Source organism: Elephas maximus, chromosome 12, assembly GCF_024166365.1.
Source record: "Elephas maximus indicus isolate mEleMax1 chromosome 12, mEleMax1 primary haplotype, whole genome shotgun sequence".
Lineage (NCBI taxonomy): Eukaryota > Metazoa > Chordata > Mammalia > Proboscidea > Elephantidae > Elephas > Elephas maximus.
The window spans coordinates 81317626-81341414 of NC_064830.1; the positions used below are offsets into that span (position 1 = coordinate 81317626).

The window sequence follows — 23789 nt, forward strand, 5'->3', positions numbered from 1 at the left end:
TTGATCTTCCATTTTTGTAAGTTGTGAGGAACACAGAGGTCAGGATAATAACACAGAAGGCCAGGAAGACATACCACGTGGACACCTCTTCACCAAAAAGCTTTTCAGACTCTTTATTTATCTACACAGTGTTACTGGCTATCAACTGGAACAAACTCACTGTGAAATAATTAATGTTCTTCAAAGATAATCGTCTGGTTTTTAATTCCCTGAGCTTGGATTGACCATCTTTCAGGGGTTTGTTGACCTGGTGATGCTCATTTCCTATAACGAAAGCCAATGGTTCATTTTCTTACTGAAACCTAATCTTATCATCTTTTTAGAAGTCGAAAGTTTAATGTCAACTGACACCAAAAACTTCATACTTAATGCGTTATTGCTGTTTCCCAATTACAACCTTGTAAAGTGCCTCAGTGAATATTTTACTTTCTACCAGAAGAAGCAATCGTGCGACACTCCAAAACACCCTTCTTCTGACTTAAGTTGTAATAAAGAAAGTAAGTATCTTGTGGGTCCCTAAGTCTTTTGGGAATTAGCCTCAGACTCAAATGCTTGAAGATGAGGTATAGAACAAGAGCTACTAGTAGACATCCACCAAGTAGCTTTAGTTACATTATTTAAAATCTTCACAACAAACCTTCAAGTTATGTGCCGTCATGCTCATTTGGAGGATAAGATGTGCCCTGTATCACACAAGCTTGTATGGGTCAGAACTGGAACTCAAAGCTTATATTCTTTCATTGTATAATGTATTCTCACTGTGGGAAAGAACCTCTAGGGGCCTATATTGTAATTATATTTTATTTACCTTTGTTATTTCTACCACCACCACCACCACACTTACCTGCCCACAGGTTATAATCCATTCCCCAGTGCCAGTATAGTACCTGGCACATAGGAGGGACTCAAATGTTTTTTGTATAAAGAGTAGTACAGTGGATAAAAGGGCCAGAAATGAAAGTAAGAGAAAGAAGAATTCTAGCCAAATTGGGAGGTAATAACCTTTAAAAAAAAAAAAAAAAGATACAGTCCGACTATAAGTAAGCTAAACATATTACGCATTTGAGTAACTGGTGGAGTGGAAAGAAGAAACGATTTGAACATTGATTTTTGGGTGGCATAACTGTTGTAACATTGGCTCTGAATGGAACAATATTTGCATAGTCTTAATAATATAAACGCTATGTATTTATTGGTTTTCACCTTTAGGTATCGATTTATAGACAGAGAGAAGAAGACTTGCTGCCAAAAAAAATGCAATTGTCAGTCTTAACAAAGTAAAAGTAAAAATACAGCTAGCAATAGTTGAAGGTTAAAAGGGGCAGGAGAAATAGAAAAAAAGTGAAAAAAAAAATTAAGTCACCATCTTAGAATGAGAGGAGTTAAGAGATGCTCTGTATGGTTGATGGAATGATAGAGGTTTAAGATAAATATAAGGAGAGGAAATAAAAAAGCAATGTAACTATATAGGAGAGGAACAAGAACATAGAAGAGAGAAAAAGTATAAAAGAATTTATGCCTTCAACTATCAATGTAGGAAAACAATAGATAGTATATTAAATTGATAAATAAAGGAACCCCAAAAACCAAATCCATTGCCGTCAAGTTGATTCTGACTTATAACAACCCCATAGGGTTTCTGAGGTAGTAAATCTCTATGGAAGCAGACTGCCACATCTTTCTCAAGCAGAGCTGCTGGTGGTTTCAAACCACTGACCTTTCAGTTAGCAGTCTAGCGCTTTAACCACTGTGCCACCAGGGCTCCAAAATAAAGGAATAGCAATATAAAAATATTAGGGCAAAAAAAAGTAAAAACAATAGTTATAACTTTTAGTGATGCCACTAAGATGCTTTATGCTACCCTGAATCTGATTTCTTTAAATATGAATTGTTATGTATTTCAGGGAATTATTCCTGATACTATGAAATTTCATAATTAACTACTTGGTAGAACACTAAGGACTTTGATGTAAACCCAGTTCCTTTTCCTAACTAGGTAGCCACTTTATTTCCTCTGAAATCTTCCAAGAGTTTCCGTTTATCCTTGGTGTTATAAAATTTTACCATAAGACATTCATAATGCTTAGCATTTGGTATTCTTTCACCATACTTATTCAGTCTGTAGGCTGAGCAAATAATCCGAGAAGCTGGACTATATGAAGAAGAATGAGGCATCAGGATTGGAGGAAGACTCACGAACAACCTGCCATATGTAAGTGACACGTTTGCTAGCTGAAAGCAAAGAGGACTTAAAGCACTTACTGATGAAGATCAAAGATTACAGCTTTTAGTATGGCACCTCAACATAAAGCAAACAAAAATCCTCACAACTGAACCAGTAAGCAACATCATGATAAGTGGAGAAAAGATTGAAGTTACGAAGGATTTCATTTTACTTGGATCCACAATCAACACCTATGAAAGCAGCAGTCAAAAAACCAAATGATGCATTACATTGGGCAAATCTGCTGCAAAGGACCTCTTTAGAAAGCAAAGATGTCACTTTGAGGACAATGGTGCACCTGACCCAAGCCATGGTATTTTCAGTCGCCTCATATGCAAAGCTGGACAAGGAACAAGGAAGCCCAAAGAAGAACTGATGCCTTTGAATTATGGTGTTGGTGAAGAATGTTGAATAGACCGCCAGAATGAACAAATCTGTCTTGAAGAAGTACATCCAAAAGGCTCCTTAGAATCGAGGATGGTGAGACTTCATCTCATGTGCTTTGGACATATTATCAGGAGGGACCAGTCCCTGGAGAGGGACATCATGCTTGGTAAAGTAGAGGGTCAGCGAAAAAAAGGAAGACCCTCAACGAGATGGATTGACACAGTGGCTGCAACAGTGGGCTCAAGCTTAACAATTGTGAGGATAGCACAGGACCGGGCAGTGTTTCATTCTGTTGTATGTAGTGTCACAACGAGTTGGAACTGACTCAGTGGCACCTAACAAGCATTTGGTGGACAAGTTCAATCTGAAGACTTTTCCTCTGAATGCTAAAGAATGAATGATCTTTTGACATTTTTTTTTGGTATCTCCTAACTTAAATCCCACATTATCTGTCTCTAACTTTTTCTTCAATTTCATCTGCCAATCCTTGTATTGGTTTAATTTGCAATGACATGTTTAATATCTGAGAACTCTTCCTTATTTTCTGATTATTTATTTTAGTTAACAACTTGTTGCTTTCGAATGTGATACCTTCTTGAATCACTGAGAATAAAAACAGACTTTTAAAAAATTCATCAGTTGACTAGATTATCTCACTTTCTTCTAGAAAGAATTGGTTTATTTCTTCATTATATCTTTCTCTTGTTTGTTGTTCATTCTCTCAAAAATTCACGTGATCGTTTTAATTATTTACTAAAAATATATTGAGCATTTACTATGGGCCTACCATGGTAATAGATGCTGTTATTTGGTGGTAAAAGAAAATCCTGACAATCACACTTATAGCTCAGTAACGGTAGAATAAATGAATACAGTATTGAGATAGAAAATTTGGAAGGCCACTTTACATTTTAATAAGCAATAAGTAAAATATAACCTACAAAAAAAAAATACAAAAACTTTAACTGTATAGCTCAATGAATTTTTACCCACTAAACCTAACCATATGATCTCATCTGAAATCAAGAAATAAAATACTACCAGTAGTCCAGAAACACCTTTTATGACTTCTTCCAGTCAGAACCTCTCCTTTCCCAAAAACCTAGTTAGTATTCCAGTTTCTAATACCATAGATAAATGTAGCCTGTTTACATGAAAACATACAATGTAATTTGGCATGTGTGTTTGTCCTCTTTTTAACAATGTCTGTGAAATCTATACATTTTGTTGAATATACACAGTCATTCCATTTACTTGCATTGCTGTATTTTATTCCAGTATTTGAATATACATTTATCTCTTCTAATGTTGACTGACATTTGAGTTGTTTTCTCTTGAGGGATATTATAAATAATGCTTTTATGAACACTCTATACCTTTGGGCATAAGTATTTCAGCTTTTGTAGAGACTTAAAAGTTTTCCAAATTGGTTGTATTGATTTAGATTCCCATCAGCAGTGTATGAGCATTCCAGTTGTTTAATGTGAGCATTTTTAATCATTTTAGTGGGTGTGTAGCAATATCTCATTTTGATTTCAGTTTTCATTTTCCTAATCTCTGATTAGGTTAAGCAGTTTTCATATGTTTATTGATAACTTGGCTATCTTTTATGAAGTAACTCTTAAGATTCTTCCCATTTTCCTCCTGGGTTATCAGTAAATGTCCTTATTGATTTTTCGGGAGTCCTTTATATATTCTCGACTCGATGGCACTGGGTTTTTTTTTTTTTTTTCTTTTTTTATATTCTGGATTTCTGTCTTTTACTGGTAAATGTTTTGCAAAGATCTTATCCCATTCTGAGGCTTGCCTTTTTGCCTTAATAGTCTTTTTTTTTTCCTTTTTTTAAATCATGATTTAAGTGGAAGTCTACAAATAAAGTCAGTCTCTCAAACAAAAATGTATATACACTTTGGTATACACTCTTAGTTGCTCTCCCCGTAATGAGACAGCACACTCCTTCCCTCTACTGTCTCTTTTAGTGTCCATTTGGCCAGCTTCTGAGCCCCTCTGCCTTCTCATCTCCTCTCCAAACAGGAGATGCCACCTTAGTCTCATGTGTCCACTTACTCCAAGAAGCTCATTCTTCACCAGTATCATTTTCTATCCCATTGTCCAGCCCAATCCCTGTCTGAAGAGTTAGCTTTGGGAATGGTTCCTGTCTTGGGCTAACAAGAGGTCTGGGGACCATAACCTCTGGGGTCATTCTAGTCTCAGTCAGACCATTAAGTCTACTCTTTTTACGAGAATTTGAGGTCTACATCCCACTGCTCTCCTGCTCCTTCAGGGGTTCTCTGTTGTGTTCCCTGTTGGCGCAGTCATCAGTTGTAGCCGGGCACCATCTAGTTCTTCTGTTCTCAGGCTGATGTAGTCTCTGATTTATGTGGCCCTTTCTGTCTCTTGGGCTCATAGTTACCTTGTGTCTTTGGTGTTCTTCATTCTCCTTTGCTCCAGGTGGGTTGAGACCAATTGATGCATCTTAGATGGCCTCTTCCTAGCGTTTAAGACCAAAGACGCCACTCTCCAAATTGGGATGCAGAATATTTTCTTAATAGATTTTATTATGCCAGTTGACTTATATGTCCCCCAAAACCATGATCCCCAAACCCCTGCCCCTGCTACGCTGGCCTTCAAAGTGTTCCGTTTATTTGGGAAACTTCTTTGCTTTTGGTTTAGTCCAGTTGTGCTGACCTCTCCTGTATTGTGTGTTGTCTTTTCCTTCACCTAAAAGAGTTCTAATCTACATCTAATTAGTAAATACTGTCTCTCTTCCTCCTTCCCTCCTCCCTCTTGTAACCATCAAAGAATATTTTCTTCTCAGTTTAAACTATTTCTTGAGTTCTTATAATAGTGGTCTTGTACAATATTTGTGCTTTTGCAACTGACTAATTTCACTCAGCATGATGCCTTCCAGATTCCTCCACATTATGTTTCATAGATTAATCATTGTTCTTTATCGATGCATAGTATTCCATTGTGTGAATATACCATAATTTATTTATTCATTCATCTGTTGATGGGTACCTTGGTTGCTTCCATCTTTTTGCTATTGTAAACAGTGCTGCAATGAATGTGGGCGTGCATATATCTGTTCATGTAAAGGCTCTTATTTCTCTAGGATATATTCCAAGGAGTGGGATTGCTGGATCATATGGTAGTTCTATTTCTAGCTTTTTAAGGAAGTGCCAAATCGATTTCCATAGTGGTTGTACCATTTTACATTCCCACCAGCAGTGTATAAGTGTTCCAATCTCTCCACAACCTCTCCAACATTGATTATTTTGTGTTTTTTGGATTAATGCCAGCCTTTTTGGAGTGAGATGGAATCTCATTGTAGTTTTGATTTGCATTTCTCAAATGGCTAATGACCGTATTTCCTCACGTATGTGGTAGCTGCCTGAATGTCTTCTTTAATGAAGTGTCTGTTCATATCTTTCTCTCATTTTTTAATTGGGTTATTTGTCTTTTTGTAGTTGAGTTTTTGCAGTATCATGTAGATTTTAGAGATCAGGCGCTGATTGGACATGCCATTGCTAAAAACTTTTTCCCAATCTGTGGGTAATCTTTTTACTCATTTGGTGATATCTTTGGATGAGCATAGGTGTTTGATTTTTAGGAGCTCCCAGTTATCTAGTTTCTTTTCTGCATTGTTAGTAATGTTTTGTATACTGTTTATGCCATGTATTAGGGCTCCTAATGTCCCTATTTTTTCTTCCATGATCTTTATTGTTTTAGATTTTATATTTAGGTCTTTGATCCATTTTGAGTTTGTTTTTCTGTATGGTGTGAGGTATTGGTCTTGTTTCATTTTTTTGCAGACGATATCTAGTTATGCCAGCACGATTTGTTAAAAAGATTGTCTTTTCCCCATTTAACTGACTTTGTGCCTTTGTCAAATATCAACTGCCCATATGTGGATGGATTTATGTCTGGATTCTCAATTCTGTTCCATTGGACTATGTATCTATTGTACCAGTACTAGGTTATTTTGACTGCTGTGGCAGTATAATAGGTTCTAAAATCAGGTAGAGTGAGGCCTCCCACTTTGTTCTTCTTTTTGAGCAATGCTTTGCTTATCTGGGGCCTCTTTCCCTTCCATATGAAGTTGGTGATTTGTTTCTCCATTTCAGTAAAAAATGCCACTGGAATTTGGATTGGAATTGTGTTGTATCTGTAGATCGCTTTTGGTAGAACAGACATTTTTACAATGTTAAGTCTTCCTATCCATGAGCAAGGTGTGTTTTTCCACTTACGTAGGTCTCTTTTGGTTTCTGGCAGCAGTGTTTTGTAGTTTTCTTTGTATAAGCCTTTTACATCTCTGGTAAGATTTATTCCTAAGTATTTTATCTTCTTGGGGGCTACTGTAAATGGTATTGATTTGGTGATTTCCGCTTCAGTGTTCTTTTTGTTGGTGTAGAGGAATCCAACTAATTTTTGTATGTTTCTATTGTATCCTGATACTCTGCTGAGGTCTTCTATTACTTTCAATAGTTTTTTTTTGAGGATTCTTTAGGGTTTTCTGTGTATAAGATCATGTCATCTGCAAATAGAGATACTTTTACTTCTTTCTTGCCATCTGGATGACTTTTATTTCTTTATCTAGCCTAATTGCTCTGGCTAGGACCTCTAGCACAATGTTGAATAAGAGTGGTGATAAAGGGCATCCTTGTCTGGTTCCCGATCTCAATGGGAATGCTTTCAGGCTCTCTCCATTTAGGATGATGTTGGCTGTTGGCTTTGTATAAATGCCCTTCATTATGTTGAGGATTAATAGTGTCTTTTGATGAATAGAAATTCTCCATTTTAAGGAAGCCCAGTTTATCAGCCATTTTTTATGCTTAGCACTTTGTGTTCTGTTTAAGAAATCTTTGGCTAGGGTCCTGAAGACACTCTTCTATCATATAATTTATAGTCTATTGTTTTACTTTTCACACTCAGATATACAATCATGGAATTTAATTGATTTTAAAACAAGATTCATTCATTCTATATGAATTTCCCATTGACCCAGTACCATTTATGTAGAGGATTGTCCTTTTCCTACTGCTGAGCATCATATATCAAATGGCATATGTGTATATTTGTTTCTGGACTCTCTATTCCAGGAGTTCCCAATCTTTTTAGTCTTTACACTTTAACAATTATTAGTAACCCCCAAAGAACTTTGGTTTATGAGGGTTAAATCTGTTAACATTTACCATATTAGAAATTAAAATGAAAATATATATTTTAATAATTCATTTAAAATAATGACAATAAACCAATTATATATTAAAATAAATAACATATTTTTATGCACTATAACTATACTTTTCAAACCAGAAATTCTGAAAAGAGTGACATCATCTTACATATTCAAATCTGTCTAATACCTGGATTAATAGAAAATAGTTGAAATAGCTTCTGCATTCAATCTGTTGTAATATTACACATCATGTAGCCTCTGGAAAATTCTACTAAGAAAATAAAAAAATAGGAGTGAAAAATGCAAATAGAATCTCATTATTGAAAATAGTTTTGACATTGTGGATCCCCTAAAAGTGTGGAATTGATTTAGTTCTATAAATCAATTCCAAAATAACTAATAACTTTACAATTTTGAGTTTTATAATCTGTAAACTTGGTATATCCCTCTATTACTTAGCCCTGCATTTATTTATTTATGTCTTCATCTTTATTTAATACTGTTTATTATTTACTGGCTTAGAGGTGTTGCAAATGTTAACTTTATTCTTCCATATTTTTGTGGTTTTCATGCTATTGTTAATCGTATCACTTTTGAAGTCTTATTTCTTATCGCTTGTTGCTGTTGTTTATTTTTTTAATATTAAACTTGCTCAGTTATTCTATTAATCTACCTGTAGATTTTTGAAAATTTTCGACAGATACATTCAAAGCATCTACTAATAACATATCTTTTTTTTCAATCCTTATACATTTAGTTTGGAAACCCTGGTTGCGTAGTGCTTAAGTGCTACGGCTCCTAACCAAAAGGTTGGCAGTTTGAATCCGCCAGTCACTTCCTGGAAACTCTGTGGGGCAGTTGTACTTTGTCCTGTAGAATCGCTATGAGTTGGAATCTGCTCGATGGCTGTGGGTTTGGTTTGGTAATGGATTATATATTTATTTTGTTTTCTTGATTTACTGCCATGACCTACAGTTCAATGTTGAATCAAAGTGGTGATAGTAGACATCCAGTTTCATTCCAATTTCATAGTGAACATAGTAGTTTTTTTAGCATTAAGTATGATGTTTGCTGTAGAAGCCCTTTATTGGATTAAGGAAGTTCTTTCTATTCCTAGTTTGGTAAGATTCTTTGTTTTTTAAATCATAAATAAGTGTTCAGTTTTACCGGATGCTTTTTACTGCTTTCTATTTTTTTATTGAGATGGACAAATGATTTGTCTTTCTTGTTCTGTTGGTATGGTGAATTACATAGACAGAATTTATAATGTTATCCCAATCTTCCGTTCCTGAATAAACTCAATGTTGTTGTGATGTATTAAAATTTTATATGTCATGGAATTTGGTTCACCAATATTTATTAAAGATTCTTGCACCTACATCCAGAAAAAGATGAACTATTTTTCCTTTTTTTTTGCAAAGTCCTTGCCAGCTTTTGGTGTAGAAAACAATGTTTTTTTCTTTTTATTTGCTCAAAGATTTTGTGTAGGATTGGTGTTATCCTTAAATGTTAGGGGGAATTTATTTATGAAGCTATTTATGCATGTAAGGGCTCTTTTGGATGGTTTTTATTTATTGATCACATTCGTTTAATAAAAGATTTGGGCATACTGTTACTAATTTAGGGGGAAGGAGTTAATGGAATTTTTGTAAGGTTATCTAATTCCATCTGAATTTTCAAATTTATTGGAGAAAATTGTTCATCTTATAGTATACTTAACATCTGAGATCTATAGTGATATCCCCATATTCATTCATGATACTATTAATTTGTGCTGCCTATATATTTTTTCTTGATCAATCTTACCAGGCATTTATCAATTTTATTGTTATTCGGTGCCATGGAGTTGATTTTCAACTCCGTGTGACTTCATGTGACAGAGCAGAACTGCCCCATACGTTTTTCTAGGCTGTAATTTTTACGGAAGCAGATCTTTCTCCTGTGGAGGCACTGGGTGGGTTCAAACTGCCAACCTTTTGGTTAGCAGCCTAGCACTTAACCATTGCATCACCAGGGTTCCCTATCAATTTTATTAGTCTTCCCAAAAACAAATATGCCACTTTATTGATTCTATTGTATGTTAGTTTTCTAACATATTAATTTACGCTCTTTATTATTTTCTTCCTTTTACATCCTGTATTCTTTGCTATCAATATTCTAACATTGTAGGATGAGATATTAGATCATTTTTTGTCAGCCTGTCTTGTTTTCATGATCATGATGTATCTCAGTGTGGTTTGCGGGGGGTGGGGGGGAGCATTTTTACTGCAGAGTTCTCTGGATTTCTTGGATCTGTAATTTTATATCTTTCATTAATTTTGGAAACTTTTCATTCTTGGGAAGCCAGCACTTCTTCCAGAATGAAGAACAACTCAGAAGGCAGAATTGTCTCTTGGAAGCTTGATGTGTAGAAAGAAGACAACAAATAGTATTTGTTAATAAAAAGAAGGAGAAAAAAGTTAAGGATACTGCAGAAACAGAAGGGCATAAGGGAATCAGAAGACCGCGTCTGCACCCACAACCCACAAAAGGGCATTTGTTAAACTGTATTTCACTCTACCAACAGAAACAGCTCTCAGAAACTAAGCAACCAAGTAATCATTACAAACCCATCATCACCACTCCATAGAATTACCGTTTTTCATGATCCATGAAATTTCAGAACAATTTTTAATTAAAAAAAATTTTTTTAATTAACTTTTATTAAGCTTCAAGTGAACGTTTACAAATCCAATCAGTCTGTCACATATAAGTTTACATACATCTTACTCCGTACTCCCACTCGCTCTCCCCCTATTGAGTCAGCCCTTTCAGTCTCTCCTTTCGTGACAATTTTGCCAGCTTCCCTCTCTCTCTATCCTCCCATCCCCCCTCCAGACAAGAGTTGCCAACACAATCTCAAGTGTCCACCTGATATAATTAGCTCACTCTTCATCAGCATCTCTCTCCCACCCGCTGACCAGTCCCTTTCATGTCTGATGAGTTGTCTTCGGGGATGGTTCCTGTCCTGTGCCAACAGAAGGTCTGGGGACCATGGCTGCCGGGATTCCTCTAGTCTCAGTCAGACCATTAAGTATGGTCTTTTTATGAGAATTTGGGGTCTGCATCCCACTGATCTCCTGTTCCCTCAGGAGTTCTCTGCTGTGCTCCCTGTCAGGGCAGTCATCGATTGTGGCCGGGCACCAACTAGTTCTTCTGGTCTCAGGATGATGTAGGTCTCTGGTTCATGTGGCACTTTCTGTCTCTTGGGCTCTTAGTTGTCGTGTGACCTTGGTGTTCTTCATTTTCCTTTGCTCCAGGTGGGTTGAGACCAATTGATGCATCTTAGATGGCCGCTTGTTAGCATTTAAGACCCCAGACACCACATTTCAAAGTGGGATGCAGAATGTTTTCATAATAGAATTATTTTGCCAATTGACTTAGAAGTCCCCTCAAACCATGTTCCCCAAACCCCCGCCCCTGCTCCGCTGACCTTTGAAGCATTCATTTTATCCCGGAAACTTCTTTGCTTTTGGTCCAGTCCAACTGAGCTGACCTTCCATGTATTGAGTGTTGTCTTTCCCTTCACCCAAAGCAGTTCTTATCTACTGATTAATCAATAAAAAACCCTCTCCCTCCCTCCCTCCCTCCCCCCTTCGTAACCACAAAAGTATGTGTTCTTCTCAGTTTTTACTATTTCTCAAGATCTTATAATAGTGGTCTTATACAATATTTGTCCTTTTGCCTCTGACTAATTTCGCTCAGCATAATGCCTTCCAGGTTCCTCCATGTTATGAAATGTTTCACAGATTCGTCACTGTTCTTTATCGATGCGTAGTATTCCATTGTGTGAATATACCACAATTTATTTACCCATTCATCCGTTGATGGACACCTTGGTTGCTTCCAGCTTTTTGCTGTTGTAAACAGTGCTGCAATAAACATGGGTGTGCATATATCTGTTTGTGTGAAGGCTCTTGTATCTCTAGGGTATATTCCGAGGAGTGGGATTTCTGGGTTGTATGGTAGTTCTATTTCTAACTGTTTCAGATAACGCCAGATAGATTTCCAAAGTGGTTGTACCATTTTACATTCCCACCAGCAGTGTATAAGAGTTCCAATCTCTCCGCAGCCTCTCCAACATTTATTACTTTGTGTTTTTTGGATTAATGCCAGCCTTGTTGGTGTGAGATGGAATCTCATTGTAGTTTTAATTTGCATTTCTCTAATGGCTAATGATCGAGAGCATTTTCTCATGTATCTGTTGGCTGCCTGAATATCTTCTTTAGTGAAATGTGTGTTCATATCCTTTGCCCACTTCTTGATTGGGTTGTTTGTCTTTTTGTGGTTGAGTTTTGACAGAATCACGTAGATTTTAGAGATCAGGCACTGGTCGGAGATGTCATAGCTGAAAATTCTTTCCCAGTCTGTAGGTGGTCTTTTTACTCTTTTGGTGAAGTCTTTACATGAGCATAGGTGTTTGATTTTTAGGAGCTCCCAGTTATCGGGTTTCTCTTCATCATTTTTGGTAATGTTTTGTATTCTGTTTATGCCTTGTATTAGGGCTCCTAGGGTTGTCCCTATTTTTTCTTCCATGATCTTTATCGTTTTAGTCTTTATGTTTAGATCTTTGATCCACTTGGAGTTAGTTTTTGTGCATGGTGTGAGGTATGGGTCCTGTTTCATTTTCTTGCAAATGGATATCCAGTTATGCCAGCACCACTTGTTAAAAAGACTATCTTTTCCCCAATTAACTGACACTGGTCCTTTGTCAAATATCAGCTGCTCATACGTGGATGGATTTATATCTGGGTTCTCAATTCTATTCCATTGGTCTATGTGCCTGTTGTTGTACCAGTACCAGGCTGTTTTGACTACTGTGGCTGTATAATAGGTTCTGAAATCAGGTAGAGTGAGGCCTCCCACTTTCTTCTTCTTTTTCAGTAATGCTTTGCTTATCCGAGGCTTCTTTCCCTTCCATATGAAATTGGTGATTTGTTTCTCTATCCCCTTAAAATATGACATTGGAATTTGGATCGGAAGTGCGTTATATGTATAGATGGCTTTTGGTAGAATAGACATTTTTACTATGTTAAGTCTTCCTATCCATGAGCAAGGTATGTTTTTCCACTTAAGTATGTCCTTTTGAATTTCTTGTAGTAGAGCTTTGTAGTTTTCTTTGTATAGGTCTTTTACATCCTTGGTAAGATTTATTCCTAAGTATTTTATCTTCTTGGGGGCTACTGTGAATGGTATTGATTTGGTGATTTCCTCTTCGGTGTTCTTTTTGTTGATGTAGAGGAATCCAACTGATTTTTGTATGTTTATTTTACAACCTGAGACTCTGCCAAACTCTTCTATTAGTTTCAGTAGTTTTCTGGAGGATTCCTTAGGGTTTTCTGTGTATAAGATCATGTCATCTGCAAATAGTGATAACTTTACTTCCTCCTTGCCAATCCGGAAGCCCTTTATTTCTTTGTCTAGCCTAATTGCCCTGGCTAGGACTTCAAGTACGATGTTGAATAAGAGCGGTGATAAAGGGCATCCTTGTCTGGTTCCCTTTCTCAAGGGAAATGCTTTCAGGTTCTCTCCATTTAGAGTGATATTGGCTGTTGGCTTTGCATAGATGCCCTTTATTATGTTGAGGAATTTTCCTTCAATTCCTATTTTGGTAAGAGTTTTTATCATAAATGGGTGTTGGACTTTGTCAAATGCCTTTTCTGCATCTATTGATAAGATCATGTGGTTTTTATCTTTTGTTTTATTTATGTGATGGATTACATTAATGGTTTTTCTGATATTAAACCAGCCTTGCATACCTGGTATAAATCCCACTTGATCATGGTGAATTATTTTTTTGATATGTTGTTGGATTCTATTGGCTAGAATTTTGTTGAGGATTTTTGCATCTATGTTCATGAGGGATATAGGTCTATAATTTTCTTTTTTTGTAATGTCTTTACCTGGTTTTGGTATCAGGGAGATGATGGCTTCATAGAATGAGTTGGGTAGTATTCCGTCATTTTCTATGCTTTGAAATACCTTCAGAAGTAGTGGTGTTAACTCTTCTCTGAAAGTTTGGTAGAACTCTGCAGTGAAGCCGTCCGGGCCAGGGCTTTTTTTTGTTGGGAGTTTTTTGATTACCGTTTCAATCTCTTTTTTGTTATGGGTCTATTTAGTTGTTCTACTTCTGAATGTGTTAGTTTAGGTAGGTAGTGTTTTTCCAAGAAGTCATCCATTTCTTCTAGGTTTTCAAATTTGTTAGAGTACAATTTTTCGTAGTAATCTGAAATGATTCTTTTAATTTCATTTGGTTCTGTTGTGATGTGGTCCTTCTTGTTTCTTATTCGGGTTATTTGTTTCCTTTCCTGTATTTCTTTAGTCAGTCTAGCCAATGGTTTATCAATTTTGTTAATTTTTTCAAAGAACCAGCTTTTGGCTTTGTTAATTCTTTCAATTGTTTTTCTGTTCTCTAATTCATTTAGTTCAGCTCTAATTTTTATTATTTGTTTTCTTCTGGTGCCTGATGGATTCTTTTGTTGCTCAGTTTCTATTTGTTCAAGTTGTCGGGACAGTTCTCTGATTTTGGCTCTTTCTTCTTTTTGTATGTGTGCATTTATCGATATAAATTGGCCTCTGAGCACTGCTTTTGCTGTGTCCCAGAGGTTTTGATAGGAAGTATTTTCATTCTCGTTTCATTCTATGAATTTCCTTATTCCCTCCTTGATGTCTTCTATAACCCAATCTTTTTTCAGGAGGGTATTGTTCATTTTCCAAGTATTTGATTTCTTTTCCCTAGTTTTTCTGTTATTGATTTCTAGTTTTATTGCCTTGTGGTCTGAGAAGATGCTTTGTAATATTTCGATGTTTTGGACTCTGCAAAGGTTTGTTTTATGACCTAATATGTGATCTATTCTAGAGAATGTTCCATGTGTGCTAGAAAAAAAAGTATACTTTGCAGCAGTTGGGTGGAGAGTTCTCTATAAGTCAATGAGGTCAAGTTGGTTGATCGTTGTAATTAGATCTTTCGTGTCTCTATTGAGCTTCTTACTGGATGTCCTGTCCTTCTCTGAAAGTGGTGTGTTGAAGTCTCCTACTATAATTGTGGAGGTGTCTATCTCACTTTTCAATTCTGTTAAAATTTGATTTATGTATCTTGCAGCCCTGTCATTGGGTGCATAAATATTTAATATGGTTATGTCTTCCTGATCAATTGTCCCTTTTATCATTATATACTGTCCTTCTTTATCCTTTGTGGTGGATTTAAGTCTAACGTCTATTTTGTCAGAAATTAATATTGCTACTCCTCTTCTTTTTTGCTTATTGTTTGCTTGATAATTTTTTTCCATCCTTTGAGCTTTAGTTTGTTGTGTCTCTAAGTCTAAGGTGTGTCTCTTGTAGGCAGCATATAGATGGATCGTGTTTCTTTATCCAGTCTGTGACTCTCTGTCTCTTTATTGGTGCATTTAGTCCATTTACATTCAGCGTAATTATAGATAAATAAGTTTTTAGTGCTGTCATTTTGATGCCTTTTCATGTGTGTTGTTGGCCATTTTCATTTTTCCACATACTTTTTTGTGCTGAGACGTTTTTCTTAGTAAATTGTGAGATCCTCATTTTCATAGTGTTTGACTTTATGTTGAGTCGTTACGTTTTTCTTGGCTTTTATCTTGAGTTATGGAGTTGTTATACCTTTTTGTGGTTACCTTATTATTTACCCCTATTTTTCTAAGTAAAAACCTAACTTGTATTGTTCTATATCGCCTTGTATCACTCTCCATCTGGCAGTTCAATGCCTCCTGTATTTAGTCCCTCTTTTTGATTATTGTGATCTTTTACCTATTGACTTCCATAATTCCTTGTTATTTGTATTATTATTATTTTTTTTTAATTAATCTTAATTTGTTTGTTTTTGTGATTTCCCTATTTGAGTTGAAATCAGGACATTCTGTTTTGTGACCTTGTATTGTGCTGGTATCTGATATTATTGGTTTTCTGACCAAACAATATCCTTATTGTGCTGGTATCTGATATTATTGGTTTTCTGACCAAACAATATCCTTTAGTATTTCTTGTAGCTTTTGTTTCGTTTTTGCAAATTCTCTAAACTTGTGTTTATCTGTAAATATCTTAATTTCGCCTTCATATTTCAGAGAGAGTTTTGCTGGATATATGATCCTTGGCTGACAGTTTTTCTCCTTCAGTGCTGTGTATATGTCGTCCCATTCCCTTCTTGCCTGCATGGTTTCTGCTGAGTAGTCTGAACTTATTCTTATTGATTCTCCCTTGAAGGAAACCTTTCTCTTCTCCCTGGCTGCTTTTAAAATTTTCTGTTTATCTTTGGTTTTGGCGAGTTTGATGATAATATGTCTTGGTGTTTTTCTTTTTGGATCAATCTTAAATGGGGTTCGATGAGCATCTTGGATAGATATCCTTTCGTCTTTCATGATGTCAGGGAAGTTTTGTGTCAGGAGTTCTTCAACTATTTTCTCTGTGTTTTCTGTCCCCCCTCCCTGTTCTGGGACTCCAGTCACCCGCAGGTTATCCTTCTTGATAGAGTCCCACATGATTCTTAGGGTTTCTTCATTTTTTTAATTCTTTTATCTGATTTTTTTTCAGCTATGTTGGTGTTGATTCCCTGGTCCTCCAGATGTCCCAGTCTGCATTCTAATTGCTCGAGTCTGCTCCTCTGACTTCCTATTGCGTTGTCTAATTCTGTAATTTTATTGTTAATCTTTTGGATTTCTACATGCTGTCTCTCTATGGATTCTTGCAACTTATTAATTTTTCCACTATGTTCTTGAATAATCTTTTTGAGTTCTTCAACAGTTTTATCGGTGTGTTCCTTGGCTTTTTCTGCAGTTTGCCTTAATTCGTCTGTGATGTCTGGAAGCATTCTGTAAATTAGTTTTTTATATTCTGTATCTGATAATTCCGGGATTGTATCTTCATTTGGGAAAGATTTTGATTCTTTTGTTTGGGGAGTTGTAGAAGCTGTCATGGTCTGCTTCTGTATGTGGTTTGATATAGACTGCTGTCTCCGATTTGTATAATAATAATAATACAAATCACTGGGAAACTAGTTTTTCCAGAAAATACGCTAAAAAAAATGCAGTCAGATCCCTATCAGAGTTCTCCCTCTGGCTCAGGCTATTCGGATGTAATGAAGCCGCCTGACTGGTACGCTGGCTCCAGGCTCTGAAAACAATCGCTGCCTCCCCGTATTTGTTCTTTCTCCGTCTCTAAATCTGTGTTTGTTGTTCAGGGTTCGTAGATTGTTATGTATGTGATCGATTCACTTGTTTTTCCGAGTCTTTGTTCCAAGAGGGATCCTTGGTAGCGTCCACCTAGTCCGCCGTCTTGGCCTCGCCTCCGCTCAGAACAATTTTTACTGAACAGAAAAAGGCAGCCAACATTCATACAAAGCTAGCATGAGAAGCAAATAAAAGTTGAAAACCAAAGGAATATACATTAGAAAATAATCTCAAAAACAAAGGAAAACAAAACTCCATAGAGGCAACTTACAAATATACTTAGGGAGGGAGCAAATGTGGCTAACATTGTTGATAGTAGAAGGTATGGTGTTTACAGTACTATTATTTCAATTTTATTTTATGTTTGAAAAAATTAAAAATGACAACACTGAGAGGAAAAAGATTCCAAAAGACTACACAGAATATGATACTCTTTTTGTAAACTTCAAATAAAAACCTAAACCGTATATTATTGATTGAAATATTCATGTAGTGGTCCACTTGTATATAAAAAATAGGAATGCAAAATAAAATTCATCATTCTGAATCTGGAGGATGGAAAAGTAAAGGAGTATGTAATATTTGCAAGTTATTTATAAACTTTTCATTTGGGGGCTGGTTCAGAGATGGAATTATATTATGCTATGTATATATATATTTTTATGTATATAGCTTATAAATTTTGCTATGAATCAAGTATTTTTAAAACATAATTCTAAACTATAAGGAATGGAAAAGATGAAATAATTCTTGATATGATGGTTTATGCAGAAATCACAGAAATTTCCTATGAAATTATTAGACTTCATCAGAATTTAATGTGATTACTGAATACAAAATAAATACAAACATAAAAGTCAATTGAATTTCTATACATCAACTAACAGCTGAAGAGGGAAGAGTTCAGTGGCCAACTGAACCATTTGAGCAAAAAAAATAAAGTAGTGTTGGATTATAACCCAAAGTATAAAATAAAAATATCCATGAGTCTATTCTGATATAGATTAAATGGCTGATTGAATAAATAAATAATTGGGAAAGAAAAGAGACAAATCTCCCACAGAATTCGAAATAATTTATGTAGTTACTCTGCACTCAAGGAGGTAGAGAATAACTCTCCATTCCTTAAGTGTGGGATGTGCATAATTACTTCTTTGCAAAGAGCACAGTATGGGAAAGGATGGGAGGAGTAACTTTACAGTGCAGAAAGCTGACAAACACTACCTCAATCAGGTGATCAAGGTCAACATCAACAATGATTAAGACACGTTGATAGTAGGTACCCTTGATATGATGTGATAAAAATGATACAATGTGGTCCTCCTGCCCCAATAACCCAGTCTAATCATGAGAAAAACATCAGGCAACTCCCAGTTGGGAGACAGTCTACAAAACACCTGACCAGTACTCCCAACACTGTCAAGGTCATCAAAAACAAGGAAAGCCTGAGAAACCATCACACCCAAGAGGACCCTAAGGAGACAGGACTACTAAGTGTAATGTGTATCCTGGATTAGATCATGGAACAGAAAAAAGACCATTACTTAAAAAAAAAAAAAGACCTAAGAAATTTGATTAGAAACTTTAGTAATGATAATGTGTCAATATTGATTCATTAATTGTAAATAATGTATCTTACTAATGTATGTTTTTAGTAAGGAAAACCATGTGTAGAATATATGGAACTCTGTACTGTCTTCACAATTTTTCTGTAAATCTAAAACCTTTTTTAAAAAATAAACTTTATTTTTAAAATGAGGGAGAGTTTATAATTTTCTTACTATTTGGAATTCTGTATCTTTTATTCATGAACTTTCTTTTTAAGAAAGTTCAGAAAGTGTCAGCTACTGGTCATTTTTATCTTGTTTAAATGATAGTATGTTGTCTTTCCCAAGAATATTTGTACTTTAAAACTTTCTTCTAATTATCAATTTAAGGTTTCACCTTTCTGAAAGGATTTTTGGTATATATGTCTCAATAATGATGAGACATATCAATATATATATTAATATTCATGTGGTTACTTAATTACCATAAATTCTGTTCATGAAGGTCAGCCTTCAGAGTTCATTGTCCAAGTGGTATTTTTGTAGCAAGATAATCACTTGTCACATCCCAAATACTTGTCACAATTTAGTCTCATATTCCATCTTATCATATATTTCTTCCTTTTTGTTTTTTCATGATGTTGATGTTCTACAGTAAGATGATGTATGTGTGTGTATATATATATGCTTTTTTTTTTTTTTTGCCATTCACAGGTAATGTTTATTCTTTGGAAAAGAATATGATTGGAAAGTATTTGCTTGCAATGGGTACTTCAGGCTTTGTTTTTCTCCTCTTGATTTTTTTTGGGGATGTTTGGTGGTGGAAACTGAAAACATTTCTCAATCAGTACGTATACTTTGGTATCTACAAGAAATTCAATAAGGTGAGTAATTAAGCACGAACCTTAAGAACACTTGGAAGAGAATTGAAAAATATGTGTCTACATATAACTATTTCTGTTACAGGATAAAAGAAAAATCTAGTCATATGTACAGTAATGCATTTTCTTAAATAAACTTTACTAAAGTATAATTTACCTAAAATAAACTGCATTCATTTTGTTGATCATTTCAAAGAATCAACTTTTTTTTTTAAAAAAAATAATTCTTATTGTGCTTTAAGTGAAAGTTTACAAATCAAGTCAGTCTGTCACATATAAGCTTATATACACCTTACTCCATACTCCCACTTACTCTCCCCGCGATGAGTCAGCCCACTCCCTCCTTCCAGCCTCTCCTTTCCTGACGACTTTGCCAGTTTCTAACCCTCTCTACCCTCCTATCTTCCCTCCAGACAGAATATGCCAACACAGTCTCAAGTGTCCACCTGATACAAGTAGCTCACTCTTCATCAGCATCTCTCTCCAACCCATAGTCCAGTCCCTTCCATGTCTGATGAGTAGTCTTCGGGAATGGTTCCTGTCCTGGGCCAACAGAAGGTTTGGGGACCATGAAGGCCGGGAGTCTTCTAGTCTCAGTCAGACCATTAGGTCTGGTCTTTTTATGAGAATTTGGGGTCTGCATCCCACTGTTCTCCTGCTCCCTCAGGGGTACTCTGTTGTGCTCCCTGTCAGGGCAGTCATCGGTTGTGGCCGGGCACCATCTAGTTCTTCTGGTCTCAGGATGATGTCAGTCTCTGGTTCATGTGACCCTTTCTGTCTCTTGGGCTCATAGTTATCGTGTGACCTTGGTGTTCTTCATTCTCCTTTGATCCAGGTGGGTTGAGACCAATTGATGCATCTTAGATGGCTGCTTACAAAGAACCAACTTTTGACTTTATTAATTTTCTCTATTATTGACTACTTTCTCTTTTATTGATTTCTGGTTTTATTTTTATAATCTTCTACTTACTTTTGGTTTACCTTTCTTCTAGTTTCTTAATGGAAATCCTTAAGCCATTGCTTTTAGATCTTCCTTCTTTTCTAATATAAGCATATAAAGCTAAACATTTTCTTATAAGCAGTGCTTTATCTGTATCTGACAAATTTTGATTTTTTACATCACTCAAAATATTTTCTAATTTCTTACATTTCTTCTTTTATTCATAGATTTAGAAATATGTAGATTAATTTCCAAATATTTGCAAGTTTTCTACACATATTATAGATTCTTAATTGCTTATAGTCAAAGAATTTTCATCCTTTCAAATCTTCTAATATTTGTTCTTTGGTTCAGTATATGGTCAATCTCGGTAATGTGCCATATGCACTTGAAATAAATGTGTATTTTGCATTTGTTGGTTATAATGTTCTACAAATACCAATTAGGTCATGATGAATGATAGTGCTGTTCAGATCATCTAGTCCTTACTGATAATTTTGTCTGGTTGATCTATCAATTGCTGGAAAAGGGTGTTAAAGTCTCCAGTCCCGATTGTGGGCTTGTTTATTTCTCCCTTTAATGATGTCAGTTGTTTCTTCATGTATTTTAAATACCTGTCATAAAGCTCTGAAACACTTATTATTTTGTCTTCTTGGTTAACTTACCCTTTTATCTGGTATTAATATGGTGTCTCCTGTCTTCCTATGCACACTTTTTGCATGGTATATCATTTCACATCCGTGGTAAATCATTTCACATCCATTTACTTTCAACCTTCTATGTCTTTAAAGTAGCAGATAGTTGGGTCTTTCTTTTTTACTCATACTGATAATCTCTGACCTTTTTTATTGTGGTAAAAATATACATATAACAAAAAATTTGCCAATTCAGCATTTTTTACACATAAAATTTAGTGACATTGATTACGTTCATGTTGTACAACCATTACCACTATGCTTTTTGAAATTATTCTACTACCATTAATAGAAACTCAGTGCCCTCTAGGCAATGACTCCTCCTCTCCCCCTCCCTCTGACTCCTGGTAACAGCTAATAAACTTTTGGTTTCTATATATTTGCCTATTATATATAAGTGGTATCATACAGTATTTGTCCTTTTGTGACTGACTTATTGCACTTAGCATAATGATTTCAGGGTTCATCTGTGTTGTAGCATGAATCAAGACTTCATTTCTCTTTATGGCTGAGTAATAGTCTATTGTATGTATATTTCACATTTTGTTTATTCATTCATCTGATGTTAATGAACATTTAGGCTGTTTCTACCATTTGGCTATTGTGAATAGTGCTGCAATGAACACTGGTGTACAGGTTTCTGTTTTTCTGCTTTTAGTTCTTTTGGAGATATATATACCTAGGAGCAGGATGGTGGGATCATATGGTAATTCTATGTTTAACTTTTTGAGGAACTGCAAAAGTGTTTAACAGTGGCTGTAGCATTTTACAATCCCACCAGTAATAGATGGGGGTTCCTGTTTCTCCACATCTTTCCTGATATCTAATGTTTTCTTATTCTTTGAATCATAGTCATCCTAGTGGGTGTGAAGTAGTATTTCATTGTGGTTTTGATTTGCATTTCCCTAATTGACTGATAGGAATCCCTGGGTGGTGCAAACAGATAATGCACTTGGATACAAACTGAAAGGTTGGAAGTTTAAGTCCACCCAGACACATCTCAGAAGAAATGCCTGACAATCTACTTCTGAAAAGTCAGTGATTGAAAACTTTATGGAGCACCAGTTCTATTCTAACACACATGGTGTCGCCATGAGTTGGAGTCAACTTCATCGCAACTGGTTTTAATGACTAATGATATAGAGCATCTGTTCATCTGCTCATTATCCATTTCCTTTTCTTCTTCTGCGAAATGTCTACTTAAGTCCTTTACCCTTTTTTTTTTTTTTGATTGGGTCGTTTGTCATTTTTCTAAGTTCTTTGTTGTTGTTGTTGCCATCAAGTCAGCTCTGACTCATGGTCACCTTATGTACAACAGAATGAAGCATTGTCCAGTCCAGTGGCATTCTCACAACAGTTGATATGTTTGAACCTGTTGTTGCAGTTATTTTATGTCAGTCCATCTCTTTGAGGGTTTCTCTAGTTTTCACTGACCCTCTGCTTTACCAAACATGATGTCTTTTTGCAGTGATTGGTCTTTGCTGATGAGATATACACAGTAAGCAAGTTGAAGTCTGCCTATCCTTGCTTCTAGGCAGCATTCTGTTTGTACTTTACTTCCTCCAAGACTGATTTGTTCATTTTTCTGACAGTCCAGTTACCAATTATGGCAGTCAATATACCTTTCCATTTGTCTATGCCAAGAAATTTGGAAGACAGCTACCTGGCCAAGTGACTGGAAGATATCCATATTTGTGCTCATTCCAAAGAAAGGTGATCCAACAGTATGTGGAAATTATCAAACAATATCGTTAATATCACACACAAGTAAAATTTTGCTGAAGATCATTCAAAAGCAGTTGCAGCAGTACCTCAGTAGGGAACTGCCGAAATACAAGCTGGATTCAGAAGAGAACATGGAACAGGGATATCATTGCCAATGTCAGATGAATCTTGGTTGAAAGTGGAGAATACCAGAAAGATGTTTACCTGCATTTTGTTGACAACGCAAAGGCACTCGACTGGGTAGATCATAACAAATTATGTATAACATTGTGAAGAATGGGAATTCCAGAACACTTAATTATGCTCATGAGGAACCTGTACATAAACAGAACAAGGGGATAGCGTGTGGTTTAAAGTCAGGAAGGGTATGCATCAGGATTGTATTATTTCACCATACTTATTTAATCTGTATATTCAGCAAATAATCTGAGAAGGTGGACTGTATGAAGAAGAATGTGGCATCAGAACTGGAGGAAGACTCATTAACAACCTGCAATATGCAAATGATACCATCTTGCTTGCTGAAAACAGAGGACTTGAAGCACTTACTGATGAAGATCAATGACTACAGCCTTCAGTATGGATTACAGTTCAACAAAAAGAAAATAAAAATCCTCATAGCTGGACCAATAAGCAACATCATGATAAACAGAGAAAAGATTTAAGTTGTCAAGGATTTCATTTTACTTGGATCCACAATTAATGCCCATGGAAATAGCAGTCAAGAAATCAAACGACATATTGCATTGGGCAAATCTGCTGCAAAAGACCTCTTTAAAGTGTTAAAAAGCAAAGATGTCACTCTGAGGACTAAGGGGCACCTGATTCAAGCCATGGTATTTTCAGTCACCTCATATGCATGTGAAAACTGGACAATAAATAAGACCGAAGAAGAATTGATGCCTTTGAATTACGGTGTTGATGAAGAATCTTGAATATACCATGGACTGGCAGAAGAATGAACAAATCTGTCTT

The 23789-nt window shown here is 35.8% G+C and overlaps 1 protein-coding gene across 1 annotated transcript in view; it reads left to right on the top strand.

The window, feature by feature from the left end:
* The window catches only part of LOC126087504 (phospholipid-transporting ATPase ABCA3-like), a 188787-nt gene that overhangs the window by 143411 nt on the left and 21587 nt on the right, over window positions 1-23789 (top strand). Inside the window, exons 23-24 of the mRNA XM_049905035.1 lie at window positions 324-497; window positions 19288-19457. Coding sequence (XP_049760992.1) covers window positions 324-497; window positions 19288-19457 — 344 coding nt within the window. The remainder of the gene's footprint in view (window positions 1-323; window positions 498-19287; window positions 19458-23789) is intronic.